Genomic DNA, 11,641 nt, shown 5'->3' on the forward strand with positions numbered 1-11,641 from the left:
GCACACACACTCCTGAGCTAAGTATGTCTTAAGCTAAATAAATTTAGACAATGAAAAATCTTCTATTGTCTAAAGCTCACTCTTGGTAAACTAATGATCGTCAAATCTTAGAGATCAAATTAGTGGTCATCAATCAGTCAATGCAAAGTTGTTGAAAATTAGACACACAGTTTTCTGGTATGTTCACTTCAATCTCTTGAGACGCGTTGTTACTGCTTGGGGGCAGCAAAGTATCCAAATGGTCAAACAGTTCTTGATGGTGGTCTAATTTCCTCAGCCAGAGTTCTGGAAATTGATAGTTCATCATTATAGTGAGAATAATGATAAATAAACGGAAATAATTTTACCATGGAGCTCGATTATTGATCTACACTCTCCACCATATTCTTGAGGTAAAATTTCTTTGGAAAAGTGTTTTTGCAAACTCTCCAAGTCTTTGTGAACATGGAGCTGTAATTATCAGAAAATATTTTGTCATTTCTAGAAAGTTCTAGCAAGAAACAGCCGGAAAATACAATTCAAGAGACTTACTCTTTTCCTCATTTTTTCCTTTAACAATGTTTTCATCAGATTTACTATAACCTGCATGGAACTGGGTAGGTTGATATAATGAATTCCTTCCAAGCGAGTCGAAAACACTTTCTGAAACCAAGAAAAATACATTTACAACTTCCGTAGATTTGAAATAGATAGAACACACACTGCCAATGTTATCTAAATAGAATTTGTCATTTAATTAAATGAACACTAGCTAAGTTGAATTTTTAAAAGTTATTATGATTTCTAAAAATGAGAACTTTACATATACTCGTACATTTTATTAACACTGCGAAACGATTATGGTATATAATATTGCTTTATTTCTTTCATATTTGCGCCAAAAAAGCCAATTTTATTTGCCGGACAATGCAAGTCCTAATTGTCAACTTGAAGAAAAGATAATCAGCCTTCTGCAACGACCTAATTACAAAACAATTTATAGGGTTGCAAACCCATGAAAATCTGCTGTAATTTACGATTTTAAACATTGTTCTAAGGCTAATTTCCATATGTTTTATTATGAGCGTTGTGAAATTTGTCCAATTTTCGAAAACACAAATTACCTCAAGTATTGTTGCTGAATTTCGCAATAATCCCAGTCGCATCTTCATCAAATGTTTTGCCTGACAACCTTCCATATCGTAAATAATAGAGTCGGTAAGCAGCACATCTTCCCTTATTCGAATCTCCACAATATTGTATGTGTGGGCAAAAAAATTGAGGGGTTTGAATTTCACGGGATCAAAATCCTTCAGTTTTATAAGAGTTACTCGGCTCAAGGACGGCGTTAATTTCGGCAAAGGTATAACATATCTGAAAGCAGCAAATCTTAGTTGTATTAGTAATTTTTATTTTTTTTTGCTTCACTTACACAGTATTAGCGATGTCCTTCATGTGATCAAACTTGGGATTTTTATTCACATACATATCGGGAATCTCGTTCCGGATGGTGTAATAATTGCATAGTTTTTCTTTGCATTTTTCTAAGTTGAATTTATTCACTATTAGGAATAGCTCAAGAACAGAATCACCTGAAAAATTACAACTGATGTACTTTCGATAATTGCAGAATGATTGGTTAAACGAAATATAATTTATTGTTTCATTTGAAGTTAATTTTTCATCAGTTTTTCTCAACCAATCGTGGATTGTATTACGTTAATTTTTTTAGAAATTTTGGTTATGTACTATTCTATACGTTTTATCACAAGCAGGCGCGTTATGCATTTTCGGATGTATTGAGCAATAAACTCCCAAACACATAAGCTATCATTTCTAAATACAAAAATTAAATTTTACAGTGTATATAAACTAAAAAAATGTCCAAATGAGGATCTGCGATAGTGGATTAAAGGTAATTCCAGTGGAAGAACTTGGGATTGATTGAAATGTTTGTAAAATATTTCTACACTATTTTCATTGTCATGAGGAGAACTTTTCACTATTTTTTCGTCCAAATATTCCATTTTTCTTCCGACTGCTGGAATTATGGCATTTTTTATGACCCATCGTTAGACATAAAAACACGTACAGCACTTTTTCATTCATTAAAAAAAATATCAACTTTTGTGTCTGCATTTACGTCCTTTTGGTTAAGCTACCTTATATTTGATCACCATATTTGCTAGGACCATTAAACGAATTATAGGAACATTTTCAAAAGTATTCAATATTTGTTGGTGAGCACTAACCCGTTGTAATGTAAAATTTCTAAAATTAATGCAATCTTTTCTGGTTTCCAATAACTTTCGTTTACTGTGGTAATGGTGTGCTTAATTACGCCAAAGAACTCTAACGATGATTGGCTGCTAATTATTATAGTCTGATTAATGTTTTGCCTTATTTCGTTGATTATTTTAGCTTTTTGTCAGATTTAACTTTCTAATGTAGCTTGCGAAATGAATCCTTCCTAAACTTTGTGAAAAATATGTTTTGATATTGCTTGTAATTTTAAAACCAGATGTTTTCAGAAACTGTTTTCATGCGTTTATAAAGCTTCTATGAGAAATTTGAAATCAATAGTGAAACGAAGCAACTTAGAAATTCAGTAAAATGTAGAAAACAAAGGCAGGTTGTTTACCTGAGTTCATTAGCTTCTAATAGAAAATCCAATTAACCAGTCACCTTTTCCACTTAGACGATTCCTGTAGTTTTATTAGTTTCCGAAAGAGCATTGAGACACGCCAAGAAATATAAATCTGGCTTTACATTTTACAGTAGCTTTGGAGCGGTAGCCTTCCAATTTTCATAAATATCGAAACAAAATCAGTTTACTTACATGGAACTTCTGGTAAATGCGTCTGATACTGGAACCAATTTTTCAACAGCTGTTTGTCATTTTCAATATCATCTGCACTTTTGCCCAACTTTTCCAACACTGCACTTCGAACTTCTTCCTTGTTCGTATGAAGCAAATTATTGAAATTCATTTTTATTTTAATCGCCGACCGAATAATTAAATTTCACTGGCAAAAGTTCGCGTTCGGCATTGCGAATCGACGTGGTTTATTGAAAACGGTGTCAAATGTTTAAAGTTGCAAACACCACGATAAAAACGTTTGTTGCAAGTCTTGTGCAATTATATAGTTCGTCGGCTCGAAGCAAAAATATCACGGTTTTACTTGAAATGTGGGATCGTAAAGACCCGCATAGTTATAGGATCGACTTAGAAGCCAGTATTTCTAGCTAATTATTGATGAACGGTTTTCAATGCTCATTTATTTTTAATTATTATTGTACATTAATATAACTGCCATGCCAAATTGTCCAGCAGCCAATTCCATGTCAGTATTGGAGCTGGCAGGAGTGATAACTTATATAGGAATAGAAATTTTTACTAATCATTGAATTGCATATTTATAGCTAGGTGCTTTAGGCAATTATAATTAATGCGCTATTCGTAATTATATAGCTAAATTATTAGATAGTGGGTACGATAATACAATAATAAAAAAAACTATATCTAATGTATTCTGGTAATTTATACAATAAGCCGCTAACACTAACTGAGCTAAGTCTAATCTTTTAGCATAATCTTGATAATAAAGATTTGTAAAATAGGTTCTGGCCTATAACATTTTATATCTACGTTGTCTACCTTGACCGGTGAACTATCGGGGTCAAGTGATACTCATTTTTTGCTACAATTTTCAATGTGAACACCCTTTATTATTTAAATGTTGTCTAGATAAATGTATTACATAACTAAAAAAACAAAACACATAAAGGTCGACCAGCTTCAAACAAGGATCTGCATTGGAGGTCTTTGTTTTGTAGTGTAGTCGCGCAAATATAAATATATATATTAAATTATCATCTACACTAGTAAAAATTTAAGTTGTGATTCATATTTAATTGTGTCTGTTACACTGAACTTGTTGAACGAAGAGCTGTTTTAACAAAGAATTGAAGCTTACCCGAATTATTTGAGTCAGATAAAGTAGTGCCATAAAGGCCTGTATTCAAACAAAACCAAATTAAGCCTCATATTCAAGGTGTATTCAGAAACCTACCTTCTATCTCCCCTAAGTTCCTTACTCACACGAAACGCACGACTTGTGTATACCGACGTTTATTGATTAAATTATTGACTACAGACTTAAAAACGTTTCTTACTCGCTAAAAAAGTTTCTTATTCAAAGTTACAGCTCTTGGTCTTACTTTGTTCGTTAACGGCATGCTTTGGCCGCGCAAGTGGCCTAATAAACATGTATCTAATCTAACTGAATTTTTTTGAAATTTCCGTAGTACCCCAATATTTCATCATTTTTCAATTTAGCTGGCCTCAATGATTCATCAACTGTCAACTTTTCTAACTTATCAAACACATCCTTTTTCGTTTCGTAATATTCTATCAATAAATCTGAAAATATACAAAATAGCTGCTGATTTATTTCTTCTTATTTATATAGTCGAATACTGTTTAGTAATTGATGATTTTTCATTTGCATCAATTCATTTAAATTATTGTCTTATATCTAGATTTCAAAACACATGTATTTGCCACAATGTATTAAAATTTCCCGAAACTTATCTGAAAAAGTGAGCTAAAATTGTAAAACGAGGGGTTGGTTTTAGTTGGATTAGTTTCTGTGGCAACTTTAAAAAAGCATCATAGTTTTTCAAATTTTTGTGCTATTATTTGTCGCTTTTGTCTTATAAATTTACTCGTGTAGGTCCGCTTTAGTTTAAGTTTATGATGCTACGTTTATTATAATAAGTTTTGCGGTGCTCTCTGGTATCCGTGTAATTATTTTAAATAAGTTTGTATTTGTATGATTTTATACGATTACATACCATTCATTTCTGAGAGTGATTTCAAGTCTCCTCCTGCATCTCTGGGTAAACGCTCTTTGCCATATATTTGAGTCAGTTCAAAATTTGAAACTATCTTCAGCTGAAATAATTGCAAATATTGCAGGAATCAATAAAATTATTGCCAAACTGCGAACTTAGATAGGACGCCGAAAAATTTGAGCAATTCGACTTTAATGATTTATACTATTTTTCATTTATTCAAGTACTGAATTTTACTTTGTTCGACTATGAACATGGATAAAAGGGAATTCACAAATGTAGCTAGTAATTTTCTGGCTAAAATCGTTTGATTCTTAGTTAAAATTATTTGAAACTATTTGTATTTCAAATATCTTTCATTACTCGTTATAACATGGATTCTTAAAGATGATGTGCTTGGTTAATAGTAAATTGTTGCATCAAATTTTGTTACAATTTCTTACTGATTATTTTTCGTTAAGACTTACCCTTTCTTTCATCTTGGCGCTCAAAATAGGTTTGACTACGACATTGATGAAACTTTCGCAATAATCTGCGACATTTACCAAACAAATCGACGCTAACCTATTGGAGAACACTTTCTGAAACATATTTTGAATAAGTTAGCTATTTTTGCAAGTTGGCGATTTTACCCAAACTTCATTTTATTTAAATTGAAATCGAAATATCTGGAATCATTTTAAAACCCACCGCTGATGAGATTTTTTATGCCTTTTTATATTAATAAATCTGCCTTTTGAAATGCTCAAATGTTTTTCACCTAAATTATTAACATACTCACTTCCAATATTATGAAGACTTTCTTAAAGCCCATTGGCTTAAATTTTGGAATATGTCCCATTGTAACCGGTTTACAGTCCATAATATAATGAAATTTATAGCACAGATCTTCGCGAATCAAACATTCCAGGACATGAATAAAAGAGGATATAAATATATCATGATTCAAGTGTTTTGGATCGTCATACTCTGGATTAAGTGTATTGTATATTATCCTGGAGTAATCACTTGTTGGTTTTGGTAGTGGTACCATGAGGCTGAAATGCGCTAATTAATTTATTCGCTTGGCAAATGGTTATGATGTGGCAGTGTGGGTTCTTTAGGGAACCACATTTCAAGTAACCCAAGTAATTTGACAAATTTTTCAAAGGTTTGTTTTTCACTGCTATAAGCTACATCCTCTCAATTGCTCTTCACATTATTAAAATGTTTCGACGATAACTCACCACACTTTACTATGGAAAACAATATCTGCGCTTAATGGATGGGTTTGAAAATATTCCGGCATTAGGTTTCTAATTGAATAGTACATATCCAATTTCGCCTTGGCTTTTTCTATGCTAAATTTGTTGTATAATATTACAAAGCGGAGGATTTCATGACCTGGAACAAAGAAATTAAAATTAATTTTGGCTTTGCTTCCACTTTCCATCTACCCGTGGAGAATCACCGCAGAAACAGAACATAAAATGAATATGTTACAACTTCAAAGGCAGTTGTTCCGATAGAATGAATGCTTTGACTGAGGAAAAATGTATTTCTAAAGAAACTCAATCGACTCATTTTGCCAATAAGGCACTTTACACTATAATTCAGATTTTCATTTTTCTTTAATTTATATTTTTTGGGATGCTTGCATTCTTATCAGAGGTATATTGAATATTGAACAAAGATATATTTTATGCAAATGACTGCATATCTAATAAAGTCTTTCGTTCATAGATTTACTTACTCGGTCGCTCAGGAAAATGTGGTTGACTATCAGCCCATTTTTGCATAATGTCTACGTATTCTAGTAGATCTGCTTTATCCTTTCTAAATTCTTCATATAACTGCTTCCAAAATATGTCTTCATCATTGATCAAAATTTTGGAGCCTGCCATCTGAACTGCTTCTCGGGAAATCACCAACTTAAACGAGATTGATACTTTAAAACTTTTGAAAGCTTGATTGCCTACAGCAACTGTTTCATACGTTATCCAAGTTTTCAATGATCAATTATTCTAAAGTCGGCAAAATAATTTGTAAAATTGCGCCATCATCAAAATTATGTAATTTGCTGATATAGTTGCAAATCAACAATTTAAACTTAATTTAAAATTAATAGGTTCATAATATATCTGACTTATTGAACTGGTTTTTTTTTAAATGGCTTCTAAATTTTGACGATTTCCGTCAAATTAACGGTAAAGTAATCTGATAAAATTGTACATATTTGTACATTTCTATAACTCTGCAAGTCCCCCCATATTTTATCAATTTTTACATATAGCCTATTTACCTGATAAAAATGTATAATTTCTTTAAGCCGTTACCTACTGTTTCAAACCTTGCACTTTTAGACTGACTGATCTTACTTGGGTTTACATTATTGCTTTCAGAAAAAAATACATGTTCAAGGCAATCAAACAATTATGCATAATGACGGAAAGAAATTGCAATTTGCATTTAAGAAGCTGATTTGTATGATCAGGAATATAAATATCTGTACAAGGTAGCAGGAAATAGGAGGTTGTAGGTTAATGGTTAATTAGAATCTACGAAATATAAATGTGTAACAATTAATTAATAAATAATCGATAAACCGAGTACATTCGCGACAGATATTGATCAGTGATGAGCAGAATGAGCAGGATCGCTTCTTGAAAGTGCAGATGAAATTTCTAACGACCAGAAATAGATATTTTAAAATCGCTAGATACAAAACGGCCTTTTTATTTGAAATATTTGATTTGAACAATTCTTTCTTTTCATCACACGAGAATGAAGCCACATAGTTTTGTTTTGAACCGTTCTATAACCTTGTGTGTTGTAACAAAATGCAAATGCAACTGGTTTATTAATAATGTCGCGTATGTCGATTTTAGGTGTAATGGTAAAATCTGATTTTAATATCTCTTTAATTTATTAACGGAAAAATCAAACTTCTAATACGAATGAGCTTGACTAATTTGAAAAACGGCAATATGCTTTATATGCAAATTCCGTATTCATAGAAATAATGCCCCACAATTAAGTACCAAATGGGGTTGTTTTATATATCACTCTTGTTTCTGTGTCAATATTAAGTATGTATACGTACACAGCCAACAAGCACATAAGTAAATATTGAACTTATCATGTCAGATATATTCAGGTAGCTTTCCCTATATTGACTTACATATCCAACTTGCTTCAATATGTGTATTATTATACATATACCAAAAGCATAAATAATCTATGCTCGAGCTGGGCTGAAACCTACCCCTGAAATGCTTATTTAAATTCCAAAGTAAAATTAAAAATTAATGAATGCTCAAAAAATTCAGGCGTATAAAATTATTGCTTAAATCCGACTGTTCAGCATTCTATTTTCCTATTTTCAGCCATTGGTAGACATTTTCAAGAACGAAACTTAAAATTAAAATAAAACTTGGACTAATGTAATAAAACTTTCAAACCAGATTTCCAGTTTTAACTAAGCTTCCATTAGTTTAATTTGATCTCAAATACCAGATAGCGAATATTAGCCTATTTAAAAAAAATAGAAAGAAAGTTAATTTGTGTTAGCCATAAATCGATGGTTGATGATTTATACGTCTGATCTATTCACACGTTTTTCAAAAAGGATTGCTAGTTTTCTTTTTATTTTTTATTTATTTACCTTATTCATCTACGAGCTTGTCCTTGTAATTTAACTGACAGCAGTTTCGGATTCGTTTTTTTTATATACTTGCTTTTTTAATTTGACTAAAACGAATCCAAATCTGCTCTTTCGTTATGACTATCCCATTTTGTTTTAATTCGTGTCACTGGCAGTGTGAATGCTTATATAAAATATACGTTTGACAAAAGTGTCGCGAAATATAATATAACACAAAATAACGGAATCTGAATTCTGAACTTAAAGAATTTGCTATAAAGATAGCGCAATATAAAATGAAAGTAAAATTTAGAATGCTAAAAAACATCAGAAACCCATCGAAGTAAAACAGAGCCTGAGAAGCAAATAATAGTATTCCATAGTAAAGTTCTACAAAGCGACGACTACATTAAAAAAAAACCGAATTTGTTCCAGTATTTTAAGTGCTTAAGAAAATTGTTAAATTTCAGAAATTCTCGGTCCAATATATACATGTTTGAATTCACAACTCACGCAAAAGGTAACATAAATACGTATTTTACAACTGAAAAGTCAGTAACTTTATCTGTGCGAAACACTTGAAAGTGACTTTTAGTTTCGCGTAAATAGTACCAATTTTTCATTTAATTTAAAAAATATTCTTTCAGAACTTCAATATGTTTTTTTACCAAAAAGCATATTTATTTTGCTAACGATATTTATATGTTTTCTGCAAGATTCTTCAATATTCTGCGTATTAAATGTAGATCAAAAATAGAGAAGTTGCTTGAAAATATAACATAATTATGATTATCTTCGATATATATAATATATCGCATAATAGCTTTCTTCAAAGTCATACAATTGCTGATATTTATGAAAATAAAATTGAACTGCCTCCATTTATCTGGTTATCAAGATACTGAACAGTATGAATCTATATGGAGTTTTTCCTAAGCAAGTGTAGCTTTCTCTTTGATCTAATGCAGAAGTTACTTTTATGGTTATACACTTTATTATTAACTTTTAGTTGAAAACATTGCTTTAGTTTCTTCTACATTTGATTTATTGCGTTGCCTCTTAAATAATTTATAAACCGAATAAATAAATGACTGGTCGTATATATGTAATATACAAGTCGTATTTACGTACTATTTAAGTTAGTTATTGTTGCATTAAGTTAAGTATATATTTGCCTCATTTTCAAATCAATCTACAAAGGCACAGTTAATCTGCTGAAAGATTCCATCAGATAAGCATTAATTTGCATTCCAAGTAAAACTTATGCTGCAAAATTCACCACAAAGAAATTTATTATAAAAAGCCATTTTAAAACTACAAAAGCCCTATTATTTGTCTCCTCGTTTGTCGTATTCTGAGGATTTCTAAAACAAATTCCCTTTTATAAAAACCTTATCTCTCCACAGCACAGAACCTCTTTGTGTGGATAATTCCGCAATGGAGACTATGAAAAATTATCTGATTTCCTGGGAATCAAATAGATGTAAATAATGGGAATGAATTGTAGATTTGATGTACAAAAACATTAAAATTTGCATTGTGTGGAATTAGTTTTGGGACCTTCTGTTTCTATTCTTAATGTAATGTTCGTCTATTAACTTGTCGAGACTCATTACTGAATTTGTTGAATAGCAAAATGCATATGTTTTGTCCTTCCTTGGTAATATACATTTAAAGGTTCATATATTGCTGCGTTCTGTACCTAGTGCTTCAATAAAAGTGGCCTCTACAATATACATAAACATGTTTGCTGAAGATGTCAAATAGTTTTAGCAACATTTCCCAACCTAATAAAATTCTGAAACGAAAGAAATTTATTCACTTTCGGTAACTTTCCTTATTCTAAGGTCGAATAGACATAGATTTTTGACACAAATCTTCCCAATTGATCTTCCTGAACTTTTGCCTTATCATTGAATATCGGTCGTATAATTCTTCCAAACCCATTCTAATGTAATTTTATAGAAGAATTCATGATCGTGGTCTCACTTCGTCAGTTAAAAACGCTTTATGAAAGCGTCCTATCCGTGACTTACTTTTAAGTTTAAAAGACTTACAAAGTAATAAATTATAACTGAGTGATGTGCTAAATCGATTAGTGTGCAGACACAGGCCCTGAATGTATATCTCAAACTGCAATGAACGCAATATACATTATAAGTTATATTTGCAACGGGAACTGAAACAGCATTCAACTAAGTAGTCAACCTTTTATGTATACTCATATAGAATTATTAACTCAGAGCCTGATGATTTTCTCTTCGACAAGAAAGTAATAAATGCATTGTTTTTCTCGGGATCTAAAGAAAGAGGCCATTGAAGTCACTTTTCAATTTCTGGTAAAAGTGTGGTAAATGGCTATGTATGTTAGCAACTGCAAGAATATGATTGTGTGGCACTCAGACGAATTCAAGCAATGTTGCAATAAAATACCTACGTTTTCGGGTCGCATTTATATAATTTCAAAGGAAAACTCTTAATATTCAATACTGCTCTGGAAAATATACATTTTACCGGGGAAAGTTAATAGTACGCTGTTTTGTCAGCTGGCTCATAAGTGAAATTTAAAATTTCAATACAAACGTAGCAGCAGAAAATATTGTAGGATTGGAAAATGTTACGTACGTACGCATTGTAAGCGTTTACTGCAATTGCTTATAGCTTTTACGAATCTGAATTATCCATTGCAAATAGCGAATTCCAAAATATTATTTAATATTCTAAATTTGTAGTTATTCAATCGATACGCGTTCGTTTCTTTAGCGTGTGCAATGTAAAACACATAAAAAGCTTCCTATTTTTGCATTACTTGTGCTTTAAGCTTAACCAAAGATAATAAACCTTCGGCTCGGAACTAAAGAACTATCTTTAGAGTAACGCAATGGTGATTTGATTTTGCGGTTGTCTTGTGGAACAATAATAGTTGTCAGGCCAAAGATAGTGTGCGGTGATGATGGTGCAGACAGGCCAGCAATGGTTTATGACAGGTGGTTAAACGTCCTGAAATAGCGGTTCTTATCTATTAATAATGCATGGACATCAGCTTTATTCAGCACTGTCGCTCAAGTGTGGATATTAAATTCCGCTTTCATGCCTTATAGATATAAATGCGAAGATTTAGGATATCGGTTAGATCCCAATTAAAAATCTTCAGAATGTTTCAATAGTCTACAGTAGAAGAAA

At 31.5% G+C, this 11,641-nt stretch overlaps 2 protein-coding genes across 2 annotated transcripts; both read right to left on the reverse strand.

The window, feature by feature from the left end:
* Nucleotides 1-6: 6 nt before the first annotated feature.
* LOC125505036 (alpha-tocopherol transfer protein-like) lies at nucleotides 7-3,175 on the reverse strand. Its single transcript, XM_048667970.1, has 6 exons — nucleotides 2,819-3,175; nucleotides 1,412-1,571; nucleotides 1,104-1,353; nucleotides 532-642; nucleotides 348-450; nucleotides 7-285 (listed from the first exon to the last, which is right to left on the reverse strand). Exons 1-6 carry the CDS (start codon nucleotides 2,967-2,969, stop codon nucleotides 134-136), a joined length of 927 nt encoding a protein of 308 aa, XP_048523927.1. The 5' UTR covers nucleotides 2,970-3,175; the 3' UTR covers nucleotides 7-133.
* Nucleotides 3,176-3,487: 312 nt separating this feature from the next.
* On the reverse strand, nucleotides 3,488-6,803 carry LOC125505037. The gene is made up of 6 exons (XM_048667971.1): nucleotides 6,569-6,803; nucleotides 6,063-6,219; nucleotides 5,618-5,873; nucleotides 5,304-5,417; nucleotides 4,837-4,936; nucleotides 3,488-4,402 (listed from the first exon to the last, which is right to left on the reverse strand). The coding sequence occupies exons 1-6, from the start codon at nucleotides 6,717-6,719 to the stop codon at nucleotides 4,254-4,256; spliced, it is 927 nt and encodes a 308-aa protein (XP_048523928.1). The 5' UTR covers nucleotides 6,720-6,803; the 3' UTR covers nucleotides 3,488-4,253.
* Between the last annotated feature and the right edge of the window lie 4,838 nt (nucleotides 6,804-11,641).

The sequence above is a fragment of the Dendroctonus ponderosae genome, unplaced genomic scaffold (assembly GCF_020466585.1).
Source record: "Dendroctonus ponderosae isolate FM_Combo_2020 unplaced genomic scaffold, Dpon_F_20191213v2 Dpon_F_20191213_64, whole genome shotgun sequence".
NCBI lineage: Eukaryota > Metazoa > Arthropoda > Insecta > Coleoptera > Curculionidae > Dendroctonus > Dendroctonus ponderosae.

Excerpts from the sequence above, each read along its gene's own strand:
- LOC125505037 (XM_048667971.1), bottom strand. The coding sequence starts at position 6,719 with ATGGCAGGCTCCAAAATTTTGATCAATGATGAAGACATATTTTGGAAG. Across the intron at positions 4,937-5,303 it reads GCGCCAAGATGAAAGAAAGG|CTGAAGATAGTTTCAAATTT; the intron begins GTAAGTCTTAAC and ends CAATTATTTCAG. Across the intron at positions 4,403-4,836 it reads ATCACTCTCAGAAATGAATG|ATTTATTGATAGAATATTAC; the intron begins GTATGTAATCGT and ends GTATATTTTCAG.
- LOC125505036 (XM_048667970.1), bottom strand. The coding sequence starts at position 2,969 with ATGAATTTCAATAATTTGCTTCATACGAACAAGGAAGAAGTTCGAAGT. Across the intron at positions 1,572-2,818 it reads GCATTTACCAGAAGTTCCAT|GTGATTCTGTTCTTGAGCTA; the intron begins GTAAGTAAACTG and ends GTAATTTTTCAG. Across the intron at positions 286-347 it reads ATCAATAATCGAGCTCCATG|AACTCTGGCTGAGGAAATTA; the intron begins GTAAAATTATTT and ends ATCAATTTCCAG.